Below are 27,172 nucleotides of genomic sequence, written 5' to 3'. Positions count from 1 at the left end.
TCTTTAATTTTTCAATATAGCGGCTGCTACCTGCGGTCATAGGTAAAAACTTCGATACCAACACTATGAAGCCATGCTTCAGGGCTAAAAGAAGCTAGCGATAAAAGATTTTCCAGCCGATCCTGTCCATCAACTCAAGGACGTCCCTATATTTTCAGCCGTAGACAAATTGGTTTAAGACTTATCTTAGGTGACATACTTTATCTCTTGAACTGTAACTTAATAAAAAAAGAACCAGGACATTCGATGAATTGGAGGGGATCTTGCTCTCTCTTTTTTCAGTGTCAAATGTACCGAAGATAGACAATAACTCATTTCTTAATCAACGATCGAACAAAGCGTAAGAGAAATAATTATTAGCTATACGTTCTCGTGCATTGAACGGACATATTTCTTGCCAAAAGTGCCCCAGTTGTTTTGTATGTATACCTATCTCCTTTACACTTAGCAGTAAAGTCATAGATTTTTTCAGTGAGGTTGAAATCCCTGAGACAATTTGTTTCCTGTTTAATCTTCAAAAAATATTCCTCTTTAAACTAAGTTTTAATACTCACACTGAAAAGTCTAATTTCGAAGATTATCGATTATATGGATTATTTGGGTAATAGTAAATCTACGTGAATTTCACTTTATTTTGCAAATTTTTTGCGACAGTAAATTTATTTATGTCAGTCATAGCGCATTGATACTGGCTATAAGATTCCTTTAATCTCCATGCGGTTAGGCATTGAATATCCCCTATGTTATACAGACAGAGTCTATGCTATTGTTGAGCGAGCTGGTCGTCACGGTCTTGGTTATAGTAAGCTCAAAATTGCGATTGAAGGGCACTACTCCATAACGTATTTTGTCAACTGCGAGCACTCTCTTCAGTGCTTCTGTCTTACTGCAGAGTAGAATTGTTAACATACTTCACAGGGCGTTTTCATTCTTGACTCGAAAATCACAGAAATGAAAAGAACCGTTCAGTCCCGGTAAATAAAGCTGCAATGAATATCCTTTTATTCTTTACGGCAGAATAGTGTGGTTTAAATGATACTGATAGTTTAAAATCAATGTCAACTTTTCAATTGTGTGTATGACACAACGATCGTTGAGAAGAGTTACACTTCATCGTCGCAATGTAGTTTTTATTTGAAGTCCTCCCGATAAAATGAGCTGAGTGTGTACCGTGTTTGCTCTGTAAACTGCGCGATAAGAGCAAAGTGTTTGATAAGAGAGCGAAAACGTGCAAAAGTGGTCAACCACGGTATCTGATCGTGAATTCATGCAGAAAGCTAACTTATTTACGCATAAACTCAACGTGCACCGATGGCAGTTTGAGTATCAGCCGTCAATCCATCTATGAACACATATAACCACGGGCTAGTAATTTCCAATCACCACAATTTTTTTTCATCCAACGCTCAGTTTCTGACTAAATTTATTCATGTATGCAAAGTATATTGATCAATGTTGATTAAGTATGCAGATCAATTGATAACAGTACATGTACATTATCATTGAAGAATACTCAATGGCCTAACATCGTGCACTACATAAACTTCTTTTAAGTTGTATCATTTATGATCTTACCTTCTCGTCATCAGCGTACACATAACCAAATTCGGCGGCCGATCTTTCCTTGACTTCCTGTGAAAAGGTTTGAAACTCCTCGGTATCCGGTTCGTAGAGTCCTAGAAATAATAGCGCCTGCGAAGAAAACGAAAACTTTGAAAAAAGACTGGGTTTTATCTCCACAGGCTTTCAGGAGTAGATTCATGTCGCCGTTAGATTATACATTTGTTAGAATGTGCCTCCCGCTCTTCTTTAAGTGTATGTCATTGGGTCAATCTCTGACACGACCTAGCAGTTATGGTATAAAACAGAGGAAACGGCATTTGAACTTTACGTTTTATACCTGTCGCAAAATAATCGTAGAAGGTTAAGTTTTGGTTTCCTCACTCTACATCCATCAGAGTATCTATGTCACTATATGTCAACTTAGTATTCAATTACATCAATAAAAATTATTTAAATTTAAATACCGTGTTCTACAATTTCAAATACACCGACATACACTTATTTTCTCATCTCTACATACATCAATATACACGTGTGACCATATTAACGTGTCTGGTATGAGCGTCAACTCATCCACTGATACTCACAAGAGTGTTACAATAAACTCGCAAGCTTATGTTTGCCTTTCTTTAATTCAGTGCAAATAAACTTTGGTAGTTGGTTCTGGATACATTCTGTTTATGGCTTTTATCATTTTAGTTCGCTGTAAGGATGCGTTATTTTTGTAGATGTGGGGAAAAAGGTATGGATTCGGGTGCAAAAAAGTAGGTAGGTTGGGGTTAGTAGAAAATAAATTTTTTGGTCCAGATGAAAGCATGGCTACCTGTGTTCTTGCTACCTTAGAAGCAGATATCAGCCATACATTGGGTTCAGTATGTGATATGTGCTCATGCATAAGCAACAAGGTTCACTCCTTCCGTTGTATTATTCAAGGTCATTCCTCATTACCTCATATGCCTCCTTGGCTTGGGCGTTCTCTTCTGGGTCAGTTCCCTGGTCCCAGGAGAAGTCTCCATGGGCCTGGACGTCTTGGAACAGATAGATACACACAAAGGCATACTCCCCGTTGATAAGTCCCATACGATTGGCTATAATCATAAACTGGCGAACCAACTCTCCAGGCATTCCAAGCACGATGACTGTAATAGAGAAAAGGCAAAAGTGAACACTAATTAGCAAGTTAAATTTTAAAGAGTAATTGTTTTTCACTTGCTATGAATCTATGAATCGTGCATATATCTTCAAAAAGAAATTCAAAGAAGTTATTTCATCTGTAAAGTTCTAATACAGTAACTTTACATTTCTTTTCCGCTTACTAAAAAGATGCCAAAGCCTTTTTTGTTATTTGTTACATAGTTGTCATTAATTCAAGAATTACTTATTTTAATTTTGCCCCAGCATTTTGCTAATGTTAATTGGGCTAGAAAGAGATTATGGAAACCTCAATGCAGAGCGTAATTATCCATATGATCTTGAAACGCAAATCTTCAGTAACGCTTATATTCGTCAACTACTTGGTAAGTACCTACAGGACTTAATAACCAACCAAGTAACTAACTTACTAGCCTATGGTATGTTTACAAACTAGCAAAACTGACTGATTATGTATAACTAACTCACTAGTAAACTGTGACTATCAAACTAACTCACTGGCTACTGACAGGCCGACGGACAAATCAATTTTCACAGGAAAAGGCTACCTACAAGCTTACAACTTGGCGTTTACATTACACAATTTTGTAATTTGCGATAACGCATATTTGTAAGGAAACAAATAGGTCTCAAATCAGCGATAATTGTGATTTTGTAACCTGTCAGCGGACGATATACGGTGCGCGCTTGAAACGAAGTCCAAAATCTATTCACAAAATGGAATGTAGCATTTCCATTATCGAAGCTGCGAGCATGTCAAACGCACTTTCCTCCGCTTAGAAGTAAGTAGCATGTAATAATCTCGCTAGCGTCTAAGCCAATCCACGTCCACTTAAGCCTGCATACTCAATCGATGTACAATTTACAAGTCAGAGATATTTGTACCACCAACGGTCTCAAGATTCTTCAGAGGCACTTTTGTTGTGTGATGTTCAACTTTTCTTTTCTTGTAACCGCTTATTCACTTCATCTTGCGGTAAAGCTGGCGACACAGAAGATAATTGTCTGCGGTTGTCCGGACGTTAATTTCTTTTTCCGTATGGTGACAGTACGTGTGTAACACTTAAGTGAGCTCTCAAATACGTTCCTACACTGGATATGGTTCGACATGTTTTATCCATCAGAATAATTACTTAGAATGAACACAAATTGTACCGGTACTTGAACAACAAGGAGAATTCGTATTTATTTAACATTGAAAGGTGAAAAATCTCCTTCTTTGCTTGATTTGAACTTCAGAATTCTCTGTGTAATAAAGATAATCACTCTAAATTGCATCGCGGACACGATATTCTACTGAACTAAGCATTTCCTTAACCCTTGTACCCTGACCCCCTGGTACTCTATGACGTCTTCAAACATTACAATACTCCAATCTAAAGGTGCCGTTCGCTGTTTAATTCGCGGAAATGCCATCAGATCCTATTACAAAACACTATGACAGCGGTCGTTAAACATCATGATGTCAAAGGTATATACTTACTCCCGGCCAACTCTTCGTCGAAATCGTTAAGAAGCAGGTTCTTGGTGTTTGGAAGGAAGGTACATGTACTACAAAACATTGAATTTGTTTCAGAAAATTCATAACAATCTTTTCCTAAACTCCTGTGATCATACAACTAGTCTCGATACATGTCGTTTGTCCCGAAAAAATTGTTGATTGCTGGTATATGGTCAAAACAATTCCATCACCTATCGGTGATTCTAGTGTATATTTGCTTTAAACTGGGTGAAATTTCCAGTTTTGAAAGAACTCATTGACATTTCTTGGCATTGACTTCCTTTAATGTTTATAGAGAACACGTTGATCCGCGGAACCATCATGAAATGATACACTGTCAGATACAACCTAAGAACATGAAGCGAAAGACTCTATGATGCAATATAAAACCAGGATTTCAGTTTGGGACGGAATATTATATTTTTCACACTACAAGCATTCTGGTGCACTATTGACTTTCGCCATGTTGTTGGGTTGGTGTGGAAAATGTGAATGCATTATTGGGTTCGTTGCACCTACAGAACTGGGATGAAAATTAAGTTTACCATATATAGAGAAGAAAGAGCAATCTCGACGGGGTGGTGATTCAATGTGGGGTTAATCAACAGGAAATGTATTTTACAGGAAATGGCAAGGCATTGAGAGCGAAAGAAAGCTGCTTACAAAGTAGAAAACAATCCACTAGCAGGGATATACGATCCCATGCGTATCTGAAAGTCAAACCTCACAAATGTAAAAAACAACGTAAGAGTCACGGTCACGAAACGTAAGGCCGTTCACCTGTTGAAACGACACTGAGCAGTAGGTGATAAATTAAGTTCAATTGAAGCATTAAATTTGTCCTCTGATTGGAGTTAACAAACCGCGTAATGAGATATCCCGGTATACGGCTGTCTTGGCTATTGGTTCCTATGTGTTGTCGACAGGAGCAATGTCGAACTTGACAAGTTTAAGAATGAGTCATCGAACTTGCTCACGCACAGATTCCATAACATATAAAAATTAAGATTCATTAGCGAAACACAGTTTTGCCGAGTAGGGGGGAGTCTGATCCGTTTCTCCTTTTTTAACGCTCGAATTTACATGATCAGACCCCTATTGTTCTAGGGAACAGTGGAGTAACTACTCCATTATTCAATTACTGGTAGAGTAACGGTGAAAGCCGTAATTTTAAAACTGCAATGTTGGAGCTGTGAGCTGATTTCGGTGTGGCGAGTCAAGGACAAGAAACAACACATTTTCCCATTGGTCAGAGAAAATGTGTCGATAACTAAACTTGAACGCTCGAACGGTACCGACCTTACATTCAAACGCATTTCAACGGGCATAAACGTGTTTAACTCAATTTTAGAAGAGTTGTGGCAAAGGTCTGACAAAACAGCATCCGAGACAGCAGCTAGGAAGTAACTTGGCGTTGAGAAGTAAATATTACAGGTGCACAGGTCATGCACACCTTTCCGTGTAAGCCAATCAGTGTACCGTGCTGCTCGTGACTTCCTGAATTCATTCATTTAAATTTCTAAGCATCAACTATTAATGCCCTTTCGAAGCGAAACGCTTACAAAAAGACAGAATCGTGCCTCATGAGCCGTCGCCTTGGCTACAATCTACACAATAACGTACAATCAAGTCATCGGTTAAAGTAAAGCATATTATCAAATCACCAGTCGAATGAAACATCAGATTAATTGACGACCCCAGAGAGTCACGCGCCACAATTGTATCACGATTAGAGTTCACAATTGTATCGCAGCCCAAGAATGACGTATACTGAATTCAGGCCAAGGCAACATAATCTACTGTTTTTCGCAAAAAAGGTTCCTATCGTCCTATCAGGATAAGCTTAATGGACATAGACAGCTATTAAGAAAAATTAATATACATTTACACCAGCTTGGAAACACGGTATTATAGGATCTTGCATCATTGTTATGAATACAATGTAACGTTAACTGCTTACTTTTAGATTGAATAACAGGGTACTACTACAACAGACACATACACTTGTTAAGGAGATAGGAAAAGCAACCAATAATGAAAAAGCCGTGCCCTGTCTTTCCCAGCATGGCGTGAAGTAACCATGAGATACTTGGAGAAGACCGTAGATCACCATCTGAACAAATGAGGTCATAGCTCCAAATGTGTACTGTCGGCGATGATACAGGTTCCGTCCCCTCAAGACCAATAAAAATCAGGTAGCAATTTTGTCTGATCCAGCATGTAAACTTACTTCAGTATTTATACTCTGTCAATTGTTCTCAACATAGAGGTATCATCACATAAGCGGGAATATGTCTGTTTTCAGCTTTAGCTCGATCCTTGTACTATGTAACGTCCCCCGGCACGTACACAAAATGACAGATACATGATGATACAATACATAAAATGCAATTTACTTTACATATCCAACAATGTTAGCAATTAGGATGTTGACCCGAGAATAAAGATATCATTTACACGTAATTGAAAATCAACAAAACACACAGTAAAGGAAACGAGCAAGCACACTATTCATAATGTCACACAATTTGGTGTTTATTATCCGAGATATTTTACAGGCCACACAGAGGGAAAGATAAACATGGCTCCGCCACCGGCGGGTGCTGTCCGGCGATCACATAGAGTGCCGCCAGACAGCGGAAGTTACAGTTCGTGCATTTATGAATCTGAGCGTTTGCGCTAATGTCCCGTCATAGACAATAAGCCATAACAATGGTGATGAGTGTGGCAACGTTTATGAGGCAGAGCAATCAAAACATTGTACTATGTGCCGTCTATTAAGACGGCCATGACGCTCCTTTTGAATCATTATTTTTCTCAATTATGTCTTGTTTAAAAAGTCAGCTATAGGGTAGTACGTGCCTTGAAATAAAATACTTAAACTTTGTTTAAACTTTCCGTGAGGGAACGTTTATAATACCCATTTCCTTCAGTAATCAAGGATAAAATCAGGGGTCACCTGGTAAATTTCATTACCAGAGAAACAAATTACAAAATGTTTTCCGACACTCGAAATTCAATGGGCGCTATCACTGTCTTAACTCGAAGCAGAAAAAATATATTTTCGATTTTCGCAGAAATAACCCAATGAAAACTTCATTTATTCCCTGAGCTTCGAAATGAGCCCCTATGATGGCACAAGTGGTAGACCTAAAACAAGAATCGTAAGGATTTAAGAGTACCGATATCTGTCCCCAAGACGCACCTTCCCTTAAAAGACTAGACCCGGTAGTCTAATGGACCACGGTTCAAAGTTTTACGCGTGCACAAACGCGCACAGAAATACGCCATTTCCAAACGCGCTCATACAAATTGGTGTGTCTGTACCGGTATCACGTGATCTTTTGGGCGTACTGAGTCTGCTGAATACATCGCGTCCATTTTATTCCTGAGTAGAACAATTGTTCGACATTTTCAAGCATGTCGACAGAAAGGTTGGCAAAAAATAAAGTTCAACTGCATAAAGAGACTCAACACACTATGACAGCAATATCTGCTATCTGCTAAAATACAAACAAATGAGATTACTCATATACAGCTCATAACACCTTGGTCTTAGTACAAATTATCTTGAATGTATTTTGACATCTTAGCGTGATTGGCACGATCATATTAATTCAATTTATCTGAAAGCTAATAAAATCCATGGTTTTCTTCGCAGAAACCTCCACATGGCTCCCGCTTCATAAAGCAAAAACCTACAAAGCTCTTGTTAGACCTACGTTGGAATACGCACCCACTGTGCATGGGATTCATATACAGATAGATTGTACAAAGACGAGGTGCTGGATATGTCTTTAAGGTAGTATATGCACCTCGAAAGTGAAAGACTTAAACTTTTGTTCCAGCTTTCCTCAATGAAGATTTCGATCGTTTTCTTACTAAATAAAAAATAAAAATCAGGAGTCACCCAACAAAATTTGGTACTGGAGATAAAAATTACCTGAGGTTTCCCGATTTTTGAAATTCAAAAAGGCCCTTTTCCTGTGTAAATTATCTAGGCAAATATAAAATTTTCGATTTTCAAAAAACTAAGACGGTGAAAGGTCTCCTTACGCCAAGAGCTTTAAAATGAACCCTCACATGTTTTGAGAGTCCGAATATCTATCCCCGAGGCGAGTTCTACCTTTAATACCAAACTAAATCCAATGTTAATGAAATGTTTAAAAAACTAGACTGGAAACCGTTAGAACAGCGCAGAAAAGACGCAAGGCTAACTATTCTCTGTAAAGTTATTACACTATTATTACACCTCACTCATTCAGCGTGCGCTGCCATTGGTTAAAAACGACTCATGTGACATGTAAAAGAACGTGATGATGCCCTCTGCAAACGTGATGATGCCCTCTGCATTTGATATTACATGGATGACGTCATTTTACTTACTGCGCATCCTTTCTGCGCACAACAAATTGTCGTTCGCTTGTACTTGCAGTCGGCAACTATGGCTGCGAAACCATGCGTCATGCTGAGTTGTCACCGGCACAGTTAGATAATATTTTGATGCAATTGCAAGTAAACAGCAAACGAATGAAAATGGTAACAAGGAATGCAATTTCTGTGTTCAGCGACTATGCAAGCAACAAATTTGGATACGCCACCGAGGAGATCGGCAAACTTTCAGCGGCAACCCTAGACTCGGCACTGACAACATTTTACGCTGAGGTCCGGACTCAGAAGGCGAACTGTACTCGAAGGAGTCTTTGTGTTTTTGTGTCTTTGCATGTTTGCTTGTTCGATGTAATTAAAATAATAATTTAACTAGTAGCACTTGTGACAAATTTCTGAAATTTCCGTACAGCTTCACTAAACTGTGAACACATATTGCACTGTAAATCGTATCAGGTTCCCATGTTAAAGACAGGTTAGAGGAAAGGATCTTTTTCCCGCGAATTATTAAGGACTGGAATAATTTAACCCCAGAAATCGTGACAGGTGAAACACTTGACAACTACAGAGCAAAAGTGACAAATTATTTTGACCGAACCGTCCTTTTCATATATCTATACAATAAAACTGTGTAGGCCTAAAGTCTAGTAGCGCACAACTAGCGAAATCTTCAATTTGATGATGGTGCCTTGGATCATAGATGACTTTCATCAGGTCATTGATAGAAACTTGAAAACGTAAGTTCACAATTGATTTTAAGAGTCACTTCTTCCTCCTTAAACCTTTGACAAGATTGAGTCAAAAAGGAACCAAAAAAGGACATCAGGCGACGTGCCACCTGCTATACCGTCTTTGTTCGCTTATTGGCTTCTCGGCTATGCTTACTAATGAATTGACGAGGTTTTACATTAAAACCGGGAATGACCTATTTTCTGAGGTTACCCCAGTGTCTCTGGCTTGAGAAAAATACTGACGGTGTAAGCTTTGAACAAGTGCAAGGTCTTTCGACTAACCAATGTTGTAACTCGCATCGATCCAAGTCTCTGAATTCGCCTTCAGGCAGTATAAATCGAAATCCAAGTAAAACAGTTTTCGTTGACAATCTACACAGTGGATAAAAAGCTTGTTAGTCTAAACTCCTTTTCTTATGCGCTAAACATTTAATACATGCTGTACAAACACACCTTATCAACGCACAGATGAAAGGGAAAGGTTCAAATAGAGGAAGTCGAAGTGTCAATATCACGAGATGTGTTGTATTCTGCTCACGTAGTGTAATGTTGAGAGATGGGCAGTCATTATATGAAAATGAAACAGCCATGCAAATATCAACAATCTGTGTATTCGCTTCACCACAGAGGGGTGAGAGAGAGAGAGAGAGAGAGAGAGAGAGAGAGAGAGAGAGAGAGAGAGAGAGAGAGAGAGAGAGAGAGAGACCGTATACGTCACTGATTACATGCATCTGTCACAGAGCGAAAGGCAATGGCAATTCAGGACTTCTACGTGGCTCCTCGCGGTAAATACATGTACTACTATGCCCATATGCACATCGGATTTGCAAAGAGGAGAGTGTGCAGCTCACTCAACGTATAACACGACCTACAGATGTTTCTGGCTGACTTATTTTTAGCGCTAGTGAGAAGTGTCCTTTCTCACAGTGTGTGCTTGGAATTGTGAATTAGTCAGAGACTCGTCGCGGGTACTTTTAATAATCTTATTCCACCAGCAATTACTTTCATTAGAACTGTCTAACGTATCCTATTCTGACCTAACGCCTTTGGACTTGATTATCCGCGTCCAGGCCACGTATTACGGTATATATTTCGTGGCTTTGATTGTCAGATTAACCAAGGTTATCGAAGAGACAGCCTCGTATATGAGATTACGTTGGCTTAAGGGGTAGAGACCGACTGCTTTAGGGAAATATTCAAACAGACGTTACCTTACAATCCAATAAATCAAATTAAAAGGCGCTTACTTGTACATTTTTATATACCGTTACAGTGATATGACATACATACATGTATGTATGTCTGTAGATAGGTAGGCAAGCAGGCAGGTATGTAGGTAGGTAGGTAGGCAGGCAGGCAGGTAGGTAGCTAGGTAGGTAGATAGGTAGAGGTAGGTAAGTAGGTAGGTGAGTAGAGGTAGGTAGGTAGGTACGTAAGTAGGTAGAGAGAGAGGTAAGTAGGTAGGTAGGTAGGTAGGTAGAGAGAGAGGTAAGTAGGTAGGTAGGTAGGTAGAGATAGGTAGGTAGGCAAGTAGGTTGGTAGATATGTATATCTATCTATCTATCTATCTATCTATCTATCTATCTATCTATCTATCTATCTATCTATCTATCTATCTATCTTTCTAGATCTAGTATCTATCTTAAGTTTGTATCTTAAGCCTGTGTGTATCTTTGTATGCTTTACCAATAGTGCAGTCAATTCTTACCACCTGTCATTAACCACGCTCTTTCATTGAAGGATTTCGAACGTCATTACAGTCTTTATCAGCGACGTTGTCAGAGGTGAATTGTACTGATAACGAAACGACTGATTGGTTGGTTGGTTGGTTGGTTGGTTGGTTGCGATCAATCGATTGCTGTCCGGATTTCGTCTTCTAATAATCAAAGTCACTGTCCTCCTGGCTCTGAAGTTTCACTCCCTGAAAGGTGGCATCATAATATGACAGCGAAGTCTGCACCACACGTTCAGCCATCTCGAGAACGAATCTTGGCTCAACCTTACTCAGGTTAACCTTAAGGTGTTTTGTCGCCATGGTGCGGATTGTTTATTTCTTAATACATTTGCGAATATTTTTATCGACGTAGTCATGGTTCAACGTTACCTAATGGCAATAATCAATTCTTCCTTTTAACAGCGTACAATAGTCCAGGCAGTTAGTCCCTTCCTTAAGACCATTTAGCCATGCCAAACCTATTCAAACAAATACTACATGCTTACATGACTGATTGTCGCACTATTAAGGTCTTATACAAATTGCATTTGCCACCTGTCTTCCAGAAGCAATTTTGTCGCGGGTAGCCCGCAAATTATTATCTTAACGGAGTTCAGAAAGTCAGCGCCACGCACAGATATAGGGCAATATAAGGTAATATAAACTGACAATATGTTTATAAAAATCGCACGGATGTCGTAATCAGATTTGAAATACTGCACAGTGAAAGGTAATTGAGGCACAAACTGTAAGGACTCTCAATTGTCAATACATTTTTCCATTCAGCGAATGGGGCTTATAGCCGTCATGCATGGGACACGAATATCGCATGAGCGCTCAATTTCCTAGCGAAACATTGAACACACGTCACTACACTTTGATACGTAAACGGATACCTTTGAAATGCGTCGTTGCCAAGTTCTGTGTCATACAATGTTGAAAATCATCAGCCTTCTTGTATAATTACACAATAAGTCTAAATGTGAAGTCAAACGTTTGCAGATATTAAATTTCAAGTTTAAAATGTTCTTATTACTTTACTTTAGCATTAAAGATGACAATTACTATAATAATCAATGTATCACCGATAAGATAAAGTGTGATATTGAACATTTAACACGATGTTTCAGCAAATTCAAGCTCATCCGCTTTTCTTTTTTGCTATACACTTGTTTTAATGGGTAATTTGTATTGTTACAACTTTAAGCTATAGGGCACATAACAATTTTGATAAATTTGAACTATTATAAGATCCAATTGTGTTACTTTGAAACATCATTTTCAGAAATATCCATTGACATCCTTTATTCCATCTTTATATTTTTCAAATTTTTGAAGTGTTAGCTGCCCTGCAGCTGAATGTGCAATACTACAAATTACTTTAAAGTGCTTTGCTTAAATAGAAAAGCAGATGAGCTTACATTCGCAGATTAAATCGACATGAATTCATCATCCAATTATATATCCCAAATAAGTTCCGATCGTGTTATACATATTATTTTAATATGTGCCTCATTTATTATTCATTATAATAATATAGTTGTCTTCTCATATGGCTACAGAGACCTATTCCCCTGAGCATGTTGAAGCTGCGATCAGTAAGTAGTAAGACGAGCATTCGACAAGGGCGTGGTACGTCAATGTGTGGAATTAGTTGACCGGTTTCATAATGGTAAAGGTCCCGGATTGAGCTAACGAACACTGAATGATTCTGCTAGTCCAGTGTTAAAAAGTTTGAATGTGCGCCGTGACCGCATTAACTCCGTAAAGATAGTTCCATTACCGTAACTTGTCACTTGAACAACACTTCCAACGCTATTTTCTGGGCTAGGAAATGTGAGTGTCTCGTCTGCAAAACTTGTAGATATAAAACTGACATAAAATTGAAGGTAACGTACATGCAACTGTCGAGCTCGAGTGATTTTCCATGTAGGTTCTAGCGATGACAAAAAGCAAAACAATAAGGCAGCGTCTAACAAGGAGTATTTATGACGAATCCTTCCTTTCATCGTGACCATGATCCATGTTCACATTCATAAAATAAACTTCCATTGAGGAAGAAAATAGCCATAACTTAAGTGTACGCTCAACTTTTGTTTAAATTGCTAACCGTGACGACAATATGTGCAATCATCGAAAATGCGTGAATAAGAATTGAAATTTTTGATATCAAGTTCCCTAAAATGGAAGATAAATACGAACTAAAATAATAATCTGTAATTATTTTTCATATTTTCATATAATCCAATTGTTAGGAAGTTATTAAGTAGCAACTATCGAAAGTGTGTAGCATCCTTAATTTTAAAAGGAAAATAGCTTTCACCACAAAATACAAGGTCAGATTTTCCTCCTCTTCTTTAGCCTTGCCAAGTCAATTAAATGCGCCTTGAGCAATATAACAATTTATTTGCTATATTATTTCCAGTACAGAATGACTTCATTTGTCAACAATAAAATAGGATATCGCATTCATTTACCAGCTGCATTGATGAGTTGCGTATCCGGTTTTTCGACATAAATTTTGGAATAGATTAAGAAACCACAAACATATTGTCAAATTTATCAAAATTACAACTAACGAAGCATTGATGTATTTCATGTTTATGCCTGATAGACCGACTATACACATATATGTGCACTTAATAACCCTATACCGTGGAGTTAAAAGTAGTCCAGGCATGCACAGAGTTCTCTGGAGCAGAAGGTGAGAATTTGTTCCTCAAACTTGTCAATTATTGACAACAACACAAGGAAGGTTCTGCCTTTTGCCGCAGGGACTTGCCACACTGACGCGCAAAGATGATAATTTGCCCTGACAGGCGTTGGATGGTTCTGAACTCAAACCTGTGTTTAATCAAGCAAATGATCTGATGGCCTATCCGCGAGCGAGCGTGTTCGGTTCCGATTGGGAGGACGCTAAGCTATGCCGCTAAGGTGAACATGGTCGCTGCTACTCATAAGGATAAAGTTTGAGGCAAAACAATTCAATGTAGATTTTCAAGCCTTACTGTAATCGGTAATATTTTTCTAATAAGTGTATAGTTTCAAATTTGACACCAACCAAACCAATGACAGAATTCTGGACCAGGTCATTTTCCAAACTTAAACGTTACTAATTACGCTTAGCTCTATGCAGTGAGATTCATGATCATATTAGACGTTTACGAGTGAAGTTTTCCGTTGCCTTTAAGTTAATTTTAGTCCGCTGTGCAATTACATTAAAATACTTCAGGTTTCCCCCACGTAATTTTTTTTTTCATTTTGAATCAAGCCACAAAGTGATCACGTTTTACGTTTCATAGAGTCACGCTGTCACAGTTGGGTTTTCTTCTCAACGTTCGCAAGTTTTATAATTGTGCCGATTACTCAATATCGGTTTATCTGCATGTATATTCTTCTCTATGTACAAATAATGAAGATAATGTTTTCTTATGCATGGTCTCTCTCTCTCTGTCTCTCTTTCTCTGTCTCTCTCTGTCTCTCTCTCTTCATATCATTGCCCTGCCCCTTAGATATACCACACTCTTACCGTAATAAATCCATGCCTTTTTTCAAAGCTTACGAAAGGTTTACCTAGCGATATTAAATTTGTGCTTCTTACAAAGATTCCATGTCCTCCAATGGATTTGATACTTTTACCACGCATGCGCCCGCCTAATGATTCTCTAATCCGCAATTTTCCATTTGGTGTCCCTTTTGTGTATTTCATAATCGCAATTTCGTTGTAAGCATCGTCTTGCCCGGATCACGTGACGCCATTCTTTTCCCGTTCACAGAAAAAGCAAGCAAGCCGTTGGATAGATCTTTCTGCAATCATGGAAAGTACAAAAGAGGGGCATGGGTGCGCCTCTCGTGTTTTCAACACTCAGCAAATTATTCCTCGTTGTGGTTGCATTAGATGTAATGGATAATGTTGCTCGGGCGGCAAGCCTAATTTTTTTATAGGAAAATCAAAGTGATGACAAATGGTGTGTATAGAAGCCGACATTTTTTCTACTGCACAGAGTGCGTCCATTGAAATCCGCGCGGCGGTAATTGGCGCATTCCAATCTGGTGTCTCAGAGGGAACGCGGAAATTGCAATGTCGGTAACACAAAGGCAACGAGAATTGACGTCGAAAATCTCGAGAAGTCAACATCCGTGAAACATTTCTCATAAATAAATAAAAGGGACATCCGAGGGAATAATATTCTCGCAAGCTGATGCATATGGACGTCTTTCTCGCCGGGCCGTGTTACATTGAAATTTAAGAACAGTTTTTGGTCTCCAGTGAATTCCTCAACGTTAAATGAACTCACGTACGTCTTTCAGAGAAGAAAAGAAACTAATAATTCTGTGCGTCGGGTACGCAAGATGTTAAGAGAATACCCTTGATATAAGACCGTGGACGGAAGTAGGTACATTAATCCTTGGAAGTAAGGCCTTTGCGGGCTTCTGAACAAGAAATGACTCGGTTTCAAAAGACAAAAATACCGGAATCGCGCATCGATTCGCGTTTGGAGTGAAATAACCGTGAAGGCTTTTGCGGCAGAATTAGGCTTTGATCGATAGAAACTTGAATTCTGTCGGTCGGAGATACTAAAGATTTTTCATACAAAGCGTGGTTTTTCGGTATTAATTTACTGAAAAGTAATCAATTATACACACACTGGTTTGCGTGAATGAGCCTGTTCCATTGTACTTTTATTTACCATGATAGTGTCTTAAAGATTTTAAAACTGCGAGTGTATATAAGAAGCATTGCATTACGTGTTGTCGTGTCACAAACATGGGTCTTTCTCCGGGTTTTAGGTGCAATGCAAATGGACATCAATGCCAATGTGCAGGCACGTTTGCAAGAATGTCTTTCAAACCTAATAAACAATGTTTTGTGTGTGTTCGGTCTCTTTGGCCCAAATGGTCGAATCGCTGATTCATAGCGTATATTGTGTCAGTTTGACCCGAACGTATCGTAATTTCTGTAAGATCTGACGTTACGCTGACACAGATTATAGCCTAGGATTAATTCTCCAAATCTCCTTTATCTCCTACACGCCAAGAATTTCTGGTCAGTTTGTTCCATGATACCTTTAAAACGAACTGAACAGACTGCATTATTGCTCATTACAGCTTTTTAAATGGCTGTACTGTCTAACATTGTAATTTCGCCACCGGTCTCTAATGCCTGAACAACATATTTTAATGCGGCAGGTTTTTATACAATAAAATGTCTTCATAGAAACCCTTTTCGCGAACCCTTTTCTCGCCATTTCTGCAATGTTACGGCCACTGAACTTTAATCAGCCCTTGTCTTCCCCTGATACTGAGAGTTAACCTTCGCAATCGTAATATTCCGAGTCCTGTCCCCACCATTGACAAACTGTTTGAATCACGGTGACGAACCTTGCAAGTCAGGTGCCGATTCGTCACTTATAACACGGTTACTGTGGGGTAGAGTAACCGTGCTTGTAAAGCAACGCGATGAATAGAACACAAAATATTTATTCTGACATTCTAATCCACTTTTCTGTCCGTGGAATACATTTAGGCTGTGTGTTTTCCTATTTTCAAACTTGTTCCGCGAGAATGCTATTGAATTAACGAGGTAAAGTACAGACCATCATCTCGTGTGACTTCACTAAGGGTCTGAGACCTAGAAAATACCTGTTAAGTGTATAGATCGGAGGCGCATGTATAAGGAAGCAGAACTATTGCTCGCCCGGTCAGAGAAGAGCTATTTTCAAATGTAAGATTCTCTCTATAATTATCCATCGAGGTCTGCGGAAGGTGTTGGCCTTCAGTGACCTCAGCGCGTGAAAAAAATGTCGCTCATGTCACTTTCAGTTTTATGCAGTTGATCTATACGACAAGGGCAGTATTTATTCAAACTTTATTGCATTGATACCGCTGTCTGACAACTTTATCAAAGTGTACTGTTTCAGATCCAGACACAATATTAACGTGGAGATCGACTGTCAAATGAAAGCTTAGCTTAGCACATCCTTTACACTGGCGTTAGTTGTGTCTTTAAAGGTTTTAAAAGCTCTGGATCTGTAAGTTAAAAAGTCTTAAGTCTTGAAGTCCACGCGACTTAAAAGCATTCCATGCCAGAAAATGCCAAGACATTTTGACCGGTTGACCTCGCTGTTAATTTATGCAGGAAATTACAATAACAATGCTTGGTCGAATGACGCAGTGCCTTGAGGGTGGGATCGCCAGTGGTATATGGGGAGGAGTACCTTCCCGATGGTGATAAGTGGTGCAGATTACCGTCGCCTAGGTGACTGGCGTATACGCGTGCCAAAAGACACCTATGGTTGATTTCCTGTTGACCAGTCGGTGGCAGAGTTGCAAATACCTGGACTGAACCATTTGGTTTTTTGTGGTGTCGGTGGTACTTTGACATATAAGTAAAGATGCACATATATTGAGTTTATTGTCTTGTTTATGAGCGGCCAGTATTTCCAACAGCATAAATTATGTGCATTTGCCCTTGAAGAAATAAATAATTTTCGAATAAAACATCGCGAATGTAACTACATTCCTTAAGCTCGACGTACACTTAAGTGCCCCAAAGAACCATGAAATCGCCCGACTTTCGATTGAAGAGATGAGTTTTGCCAAACCGCGTATACAGAAAAAGTGGCAGATGACTTTATTCTTAGAATCATAGACAGTATAGCGAGATGTAAAAAATGTGAAACAGGCTCCCCACCTAACTATCCTAATGTTTTTGTGTCGAGTTTGTGTTTGATTCGTTTCGAAAATGTGTTCCTACATTCTTATCCGATTGTTTGTGTTAATGAAATGTTTGTTTCGCTTTGGATATTTGTAGAGAAGTTTGGATTAGTGTGTACGGTAATGTTTTGTTTGTGTGGGGAAAGCTTATGGCGAGACGCAGCCGGACCTATGTTGTTACAAAAGTTGATAGAGTCGCCCTTTGACGCTTGCGTTTCGAAACCCGAGTGTGGTTTCTCATCAGTCGCAGTGTAGATTCTTTCCTTAGTTTGTGTTTGTGAAAATTTATTTTAATGCATTTTAGTGGTCTTGCTTTCCGATTAGCGAGGAAGTATATTAATTTTGGTCACGTTGTGAGTCCGTTTGGTGGTTCGGTTGTTTGTTCTATATTTCTTTACTTCGGTAAATTTTGTTTTGACTGGTGTGTCTTTAGATTTTTGCGGAGGTTTGTGAATTTTTAGGCAATAAGTTCCACTGCGGGGTACGGATTTTATGTTTATTGGATCAAGATACTTACAAGTATCCTGGTTGATGTGCTTGTTCTCGTACATTTTAATTAATAGTTCGTTTACTTTGTTTACTGTTTGTTCTGGCTTGTTGTGTATAATACAGAGTGTTACGTAATTGCCTTTCGCATTCGAGTACGTAATCGTTTGTGTTGACAATAACGAAAAACCGACCCTTGTCGAAGGGTTATTTTCCCAAAATTTGTCCATTGTTTGCAGCTGGTTTATCGCGATTCTTTTGGCACGCGACATGTTTTGTTTCCTTGTTTGAAAGGGTATCTCTAGAAGTGCGAGTTTAGAAGCTTCAGATAGCTTTCAAGTTTTTGGTTTTTTTTGTTGTTCGTGGAGTCCAATTTGACTTTTCTTTGAATTGGTGTTGCGATTGTTTGTGTCTCACGATGTAGCGTAGTCACATTATACGACTTTATTTGTTGAAATCCTGAGGTGGTTTTATTCTTTTTGGTTTTGTTGGTGTCCGAATGAATTTTAAGGCTTTTGCCTAGTACTATTTTTCGGAGTTTCATAGTTTGAGCGATGATAGGTTGTTGTTGAATTTCATGTTGTTGTCGGCTTTTCTTTAGAAATAGCTGATTTATTTCCACGGCCATGTTTTCTGTTACGTGATTGTTTATTTTGTATTTAATGTTGTGTTTCAGTTGTTTGTTATGTGTACGATTTTTGTTATTTCTTTTAAGTGTTTGTGTGTTCTATGTCATTTTATCGTATTTTTTGGTAGTTCTCTTTTTGGAGTATTTGGTGGCCCTGAAAAGGGCCGCTTGGTATGGGTTTTTGTTAGCGCTTGGCGCGTTTGTTTTGGCGATGAGCCTAGCTTTTTTATGCTTCTTTTCGCCGATTCGATGTGCTTGGTGAGTAGGTGTTTGCCGCCTTCTTGTCACTGTGTGTGCGTACATGGACAGTCTGCATAGCCCTTGAATGTGGTCTCGATTTTGATCAAACTTACAATTTAGGAGTATATATCAAAACTGATAAATGATTTATGTGATTACTGTAGCTATAGATAGGCTACATTCAGGACGGGCAGCGACGGGCAGTAATTAGTAGGCAAAACAGGTGTTTTTCACCGTGGGCAGAACTCGGTGCAATGATACTGAACATTAATAGTAAGCCTGTCACCTTGAAGGTAATGCTGTAGGTGAAACAAGGACTTCAAACGCACGATGATACAAACAACACCACCAGTGAAACGTACACACAGAAATACACGCGCGTACGCGTTCCTACGTTGTGCTTACCCAGGCCACGCGATTAAAATATGACTGATACTGCTGGATAGTGTTAATTGGGTCGGTAAACAGTCAATTAATAGTTTAATTGACTACCTGGGTGATTGGCAGGTCGTGTCCAACGACGCATATGCAAAGCAGGCCAAAAGACAAAAGCCCCCAAAGTTATTGACAGCTGGCCAGGGGTCACCATGAATACGTAATGAAGCTTCACTACGCAGAAACTGCGTAGTCAAGCCCTTCTTAACCGGTCAAACCCTCTTGGCATTTTCCCTCATATATCAACTATACTTGATATTCTGGGACTTTATCTCACATTAGCAAGTATGCGAAAGTAGTGGATGAAATGCATTCTTTTTCATAGCAAAGCTTACACAGACACCAGCAATGATGTCTTTATAAACAGATCTACTGTAACATACTAACAGACCTGGGAAACATACAACAGCTTGTAAAAGTTTTGTCAACTTACTGCAAACGATAAATTAGAAAATATTCATTCATTTTTCTAACGAGCAAATACTTCTTTGTCAGTGCCACCTTCGCAGAATCTGAAATGACGGGTTAGTACTACTATAAACGCACAAAAAATCGTTGGTATTGTCTACTTTGGGATCAAATAGCGCGTCTAACGTTACGACACAGAGTAACATAACCAGAGTGGCAACGCTTGCATGCCTTTTGTTCCATGGTCGTCTCGGACTATTGGCTTTTCATATTAAAATGAGCTTCAAAGGTGTTCAACTTTTTGGAGGCCTAGGCTTTGTTTGGGTGATAATTACACGAGATTAAGCGAAACATACGACGAGATGGCATCGTACTGCCAGTCGCGTAGCAACCATAGTTACTTTGTGAGCTCTCAGCCAGAAACACTGCTTCACGCCAATCAAAACATAACACGCCAGCAGTTTCATAAACATGTCCTTTCCTGACGCACGTGTAAAAGACGGTATGACTGACCGTAAACCATTGAGTAAAACCAGACAGTATTGATAAAAGACTTTCAAATTTTGTTCAAACACACTTATTATATATTCATAAAAATATGAGAGGAATTTATAAAACGTTAAAACCCACTTTCCTGAAGCTCAAAACACTCCCGTTTTCCGCCAGCACATCAATTCCGATCAGCACCACACGACAACAACAACACAAACTTTGTCGAACATACTTTCGCTTAACAATTGGTGAAAATCCGAAAATTACCGAAGGGTGCATGGTCGGCACTATTCGGAAAAGAGAGCTAAGAGCTTCATGAGGCGAGCAAACATGGATTGCTTACGTAACCGCTTCACGCCTTAAACAATAGCCGTTGCCACTCTGTGTAGTTACTCTGTGGTTACGATTATCGCGTCCGTACTTCGACCTTCTTTTAATACGCTCCTTGAAACACAACATTTCTGCTGTAAACATACAACATTTTTTCCACACCAAAGAATGAAAATCGGAAATAACCGTGATTAGTTTGAATAAGAATAAAAGATATTCCTTAAATTTACCGATAATTGCGATTCCAAATATTATATTATAACAACAAAAAAAGACAAGAAGGGGAAACTTCATTCGCTCCACAGGATTCGAAGTCTTCACAGACCGCAATCCAAACTTGACAAGTATTTTAGTGAACAGAAACCTAATGCTGGGCCACACTCTATCTAAAGCAATTGAATTTATGTTCACGTTCGCCTGAGTTTCTTTCAGTTTATCAGCGATTGACGCTTACTGTGTTTTTGTTTCCGAGTCAAGGGTTTCCGATAAGTTCATTCCGGGTGAATTCCCTTCACACAAATATCTGTAACTGGTTGACGTGCAATAAACCCATCTAGGTATTAATCGTACATTTGAGGTATATCAAAGTATAACCTTCAGGTCTTCGAGTCACTTTTTTACATTTAAGATTCATAGATGCAAACAAAATTATTTATGTAGCTTATGAGCAAGAAGACTTTAAAACAATAATAGGTGGAATTTCATTCAATTTTCGTATGAACACGATACGAACCAATTTGGGATAATTGGATAGTGAAGAAATGTTGGTTTAATCTGCAAGTATAAGCTCATCTGCTTTTTTTCTTGCAATTTACTTGTTTTAATAAGTAATTTGTAATATTGAAACTTCAGCTATAGGGTTCCTAACACTTTTGAAAATTTTTAACAATATGAAGATCCAATTCTCCCAAATTAGTTCCAATCGTGATTATGGAGAAAGTTTCCTTTCAGCTCATATATTTCTTTGTGTTTGTGTACTCATTGGACCTGATATAAAATCAATATGTTTGAGGAGATGATACGAGTCTGGCTTGTCCATGATTTACCTGTATCATAAGGCAAATTTGAAAAACAATTGATGATCGTCATTACTTGTCCAACAATCGGACTATTGAAAATGCAGAACAAAAACTTCGATTGACTTAAATATCTGGGCTAAAAGGTAAAAAATAATACACCAACAAGTATAAACGAAAGTTTGATTTCCCTGTAAATGATATTAATGAATTGTTATTAATTCAAAAAGAAATGAAAATACTGGAAAAAAAAACAATTATCTAGAAGGATGTTGAGTAATCATATATATTTTATATTGATATCTATCTAATTATTTTTGCAGTGAATATTACATAAACGTACAAACATCTGTCAAATTATGAATTCACTGTTATGTCTGTATGCTTTGATTACTCATTGTATTCTGTGGAGACAAATGAGGATTAGTTGGAAAGGTTCCACAGTATACATCACACTGGTGTGAACAATATCATATATTAACGCTATCCGTAAGGTTTTAATGGTACGAGCTGGTACCCGAAACTAGTACGGGTTACCAAAAGAAATACTTCATGAATTCAATAATAGTAAGGTGACGGATAAACCCCCGGTTGAATGAAAACAATTTATGTCGTGCGGAAGCATAGGGTTATGTCATTGACACAAATAAAAGTCTATAATTAAACGGTTAAGGAGTTCAATCTTCTCTCAAACTGTATACGTGGTTTCCATCAATCCTACAACTATATACTTTCATGTTTGTTTTATTCTGTCTGCGTGAGTTGCCTACATCTTCAACCTGACACTTTAAGGCCATTTATGTAGAAAGGCATTATTCCCGGTCCTAATGTATTCCGAAAGTAATAGCCTTACGAATCGATGAAATAAACATACAAATTTACAAAATCTAAATTTCATATTAAGGATTCATGCACTTTCTAACAAAATGACTTCAAAACTTCATTTTTGGTGATAGTCCAATTTCTTGTAGATGTGTCAATCTTTGTTCAGAGCCCCTATATTAACTTTCAAAACGATTAATAACGTCCAGCTTTACAGATTTTCATTATCAGTACCCAATCTACCTTATCAGGCAATACACATCTGCATTTACACAAAACCGGAGATGCGCCCCATGACGTCCGAACCTAATCATCTTTTGTTTCTCAAAAATCACCATAAACGTAAGAGTTACGGGGCACCGTGTTGATTAATTACCGAGAGCATGGTTATTTGCACGGCTATACACTGGCATGTTCACGCGCAGCCCGTAAAGGTAGAAGGTGCCTCGGAGGCAGATATTCGGACTCTCAAACTTTAAAAAAATTATTTTCTATTATACCACTTGTGGGGGTTCATTTTAAAGCTCTCGGTGTGAGAAAACCTTTCACCGGCTTAGTATTTCGAAATTAGAAAATTTATATTTTTCTCCATCGAGTTAACACAGGGTTGGCGGCTATATTGAATTTTAAATATCGGAGAATACTGGGTTATTCGTTTCTCTAGTACCAAAATTTGAACGGTGACTCGAGATTTATCTTCTTGATTTTGAAAGAGAATGGTTGGAAGATTCCTTAAGGAAAATTTGAGCAAAAGTTTAAGTCTCTCAAGTTCGAGGCAAATGTACGTATTCTTTAGTAAGTATAGTGGTTGCAACTCGACTGCGGGCAGATCGATATGAGAGACCGAGAAAATGTAAAGTTAATCAAGACTTTGATTAAGTCTTTGTAGACTCGATCAACGATCCTTCTTTGTGACGTAAGAGATCCTGCTGGTCGTTCGAGGCCGCTATTCACTCAAAGTCGAGTTTTAATCAAAATGCGGCCCACTGTATACGGATCTTTGGCTACGGACAGAGATATACTTATTGAATAATCTCTACGTGCCGACATGTGGTACTATAGATGGTGTATTCTCGAAAAGGTCGTTCGTCGTAAATCCATACGTATAACTTTCTTTCAAAGAGTACAAAATTGATTTTCCCACAAGTGGAATTAATATAAGGTCAACCCTCCTGGTATTTAACAATCAAAATTACAAAAGCCGGTCATGCTCGATATTGGAAACGACCAGTGAGATAAAGCGGCAAACGATGAAATATACTACTTACTTCGCGACACGCTGACTGCCTCTTCAAGAATTTTTTCCAAGTTTTCACTGTGTAAATCGCCATGGAAATAATAGGAAACGGTAAAATTGGCTTCCTCTACGGCGAGCTTGATCCCCTCTGAAGTTATCTCCCACGTCGTGAAGTCGTCGCGAATGATCGAGATCAGATCCCATCCGAGAGTATCGCAGATAGACTTAAAGAAGGCGCCCATTTTGTACATTGGTCCGAATGTCCGAATCAAGGTCTTGAACTCGTCTTTGTTCTGCATCTCGTTGGAGGAGCAGATGCCACTGAACGTGGGCAGGTTGTAGAAGACCGCAAGCCGGGCGGTCAGTCGGCAGGCGAGCGAGCACAGGGGCCCGATGAATCCGGTGTAGTTGTGCACTTTCATCATCTCCACAACGGTGCCCAAGGTGTTGATTGGGTTACACACGGTGTCATACAGGTCATAGGTCAGAGTGTGTCCGGCCAGGAGGCTGGTGTCGTTGTTCACCTTGTCCAAGGCGTTGAGGGCCGCCGGGCCCGTCTTCGTAATGTGATACGGCAGAACTTGTATTGACGGCATCATGAGCAAAACGCGAAACTCATCGGTTCGCAGTCGCGGCGAGAACAACACAACGAGAAACAGCGGTGCAATTTTGGCCAGACCCAACATTTTGGCTCACCGTTAACACCAGCAGGAGCTTCACGGATACAATAGTTCGGGGTCCATCTCAACACTCGCACGCGATGCTTTCCACTGAAGAATGATCGTACCTGGTGGTAAATATCATGTGCAAATAATTCTAATGAGCAAAATGATCAAGGCAGAGAATTATAATCATTTATTCTGTTGCCATGGCAACGTGCGCATTCAGAATCGAATTAGAATTCAACTTTGAAATCGATGCATTTGTATCGATTTCTCTGGTAATGAGATCGTTAAAACCTACAGATGTTTGAAATATGTTTCACATTTCGGTAATCATTGGATTTTCCTTTCATTATATCAGTAAGGATCATTTCCCCGGCTTAGGTCGATATCTTTCTTGTATGGCATTGATTTATCCGTGTAAAACTGTAAACAGAGAACTTTTTGTGTTTTATGATCTTTTTTGGTATTTCTGTGACAATAAAAATCGAAAAGATAGGGAAAATATGTGACAATACCTGTAATTAGAATGGTATTAGTAACATGTCGATCTTTACGTATGTAGTTCGGCACAAACTGCGAGTGCATTCTACCGGGGATGACGTCACCGGTAAAGGTACTAAAACGTCGATCGGTGGATTAGCTTCAAACACCAAGTGGCGTAATCGGTTGATAAGCATTTTTACAAATTCTTTATACACAATTTATCTTATATAGTTCTCCGCTTTTTGTGCTGGCAGAAGTCATACGGCTGTGTTTTAGTGCCATAGATTGCGTAAAAAGTTAAGTGTTCACTGAAGTTACAGTATCACGAGCTATCTTAAGTGACCGCCGCTTTTGTTGTTGCTTTGTGTTGTTGTTTTTGACTGCTCACTTTAGAGCTCGATTGGCTACAGCTTTTGATGGCATTGGTTTTCTTTTTTGTGTGAGCCGAATGCCGAAGTATCTCGTGTTCAACTATCATCAGAGTCTCTACATGTGTCAAATGACCAATGAACAACAACAGTGGATATTGTACGCAATGGGTTGTGTAGCTAAGGCTACCACCGAGTAGTTCAACATACTTTAGAAAGAAGAAGAGCAAGAAATTGTAGTTTGTTTTACGGAACAAAATTAATGAAAATGTTATCAAAAGTTACAAGTATTGTCCCTTATTGTACAGCTATTGTCCGATATCTTGCATATCTTGACGGTATCTTTAAAAGTCTTTCCAGATGGTTATGTAATCAATTGGAGGAGGCTTTGATTGTAATTCACCGCCTCTCCACGGTCGTACGCATTTTACTTCAGCTACTGTATTTGAATAATCGGGGAGGTTAATATGGAAATGCATGCTGAACGACAATGAGGACAGCCGAAGCTATCGACTGGTGTTCGGATATAGGTTACATCCATATTTAAATGTATGTTACAGAGAATCCGGTGTGACTCAAATTGCGTATGAAGTGTACGCTGTAGGATCTATAAATCTATATTCTGCATCAACATCAGAGAGTTGCGCTATGTTTGCAGACACGCAGCACCGAAAGTACAGGTACACCTGCGTAAGACATCAAACTCCACTGAGTGTTACCAATCTGTTAAGTGCATTTTCCATACAGCATCTCAAAACTTAACCACACATGGCGCAGAGTCAATACTATTAAAATATAACATTTCACAACCATGACGAGTGCACGGCTTCCCTCGTGGCATTTATTTAAGTTGACCCTGACAGTGCAGTGTACAAATTTGTGTTTCAAGTCATGGGTGAAAAACTTTCTTGCACGTCCATCATGGCCATAATTTAATTGGCGTGGGAGCTCCTCTGGAAATTCGATTATAATCCGGCGGCTTACTTTCGATATCCTTCGGCTCTATATTATTATTATTTTGAGGCCTCAAAAATAAGAGGTCTTGCAAGTGCACCTTGACAAGTGTGACGTCACAGAAGCGTGTCGTCGTAGAGCAAGGCGCCCGCCTCCGACGGTTCGATATCAAGGTAGATGAACATGAAACGGAGTGGAATATCTTACATCGCGTCGACAGGTTTCTAAGGCGATATGCTTCGAGGGGATATTTCGGTATACAATGGGAGAAGGAGAAAGCTGGAAAACATCGAAATAACTGACTTCATTGAACTTTGAACAAACAAAGTCGTCACTGACAGCCATCCTGTGTTTTTCATCTATTACTGATACTTTATTGGGTTTCAAACAGAAATTTGAAACCTGTCTGACGAAAGCATGACGGTGACAACTTTCTGTTTCTGTCGTCTCAGGGTCAAGGTACGGATTTTCAGATAGTTCCAAACACCAATTACTATGTAATATAAACCAATTATATACATAAAGATTACCCATGTACCTCGTTGAGATACAGGTTACGGTCATGTCCTTCACTGAACCCAATCACTCACGTCATTTCCCGCTTCTGTTTATTCGACGTTTTGTGCTGACAGTCTTATGCTGTGGGAAATATCGTTGCCCAGTGCCCGGCTTTGGCTATTACATGCAATCCAAAACCCTTCCGCGCAAGTCTTGGATGGTTAGCATCTCGGATAACATAAGTTAACAGCTTCGCAATGCTGATCCTGATGCAGGTTAAAGAATATGTCACAATTTTTTTTGTCACAGCAAAACTGATTATCCTGTATGTGCGTGTCAGCAT

The 27,172-nt window shown here is 39.0% G+C and overlaps 1 protein-coding gene across 1 annotated transcript in view; it reads right to left on the bottom strand.

Moving 5' to 3' along the window:
* Window positions 1–24,667, bottom strand: part of LOC139118659 (atrial natriuretic peptide receptor 1-like) — a 44,817-nt gene extending 20,150 nt beyond the window's left edge. Inside the window, exons 1-3 of the mRNA XM_070682076.1 lie at window positions 23,893–24,667; window positions 2,512–2,702; window positions 1,576–1,692 (exon numbers count right to left, since the gene is read on the bottom strand). Of these exons, the coding sequence (XP_070538177.1) occupies window positions 1,576–1,692; window positions 2,512–2,702; window positions 23,893–24,547 (963 nt within the window). The 5' untranslated portion in view covers window positions 24,548–24,667. The remainder of the gene's footprint in view (window positions 1–1,575; window positions 1,693–2,511; window positions 2,703–23,892) is intronic.
* Window positions 24,668–27,172: the final 2,505 nt, after the last annotated feature.

The sequence above is a fragment of the Ptychodera flava genome, chromosome 19, assembly GCF_041260155.1.
Source record: "Ptychodera flava strain L36383 chromosome 19, AS_Pfla_20210202, whole genome shotgun sequence".
Lineage (NCBI taxonomy): Eukaryota > Metazoa > Hemichordata > Enteropneusta > Ptychoderidae > Ptychodera > Ptychodera flava.
Note: the sequence above shows the minus strand (reverse complement) of the source record. Positions and strands in the feature narration are given on the sequence as shown.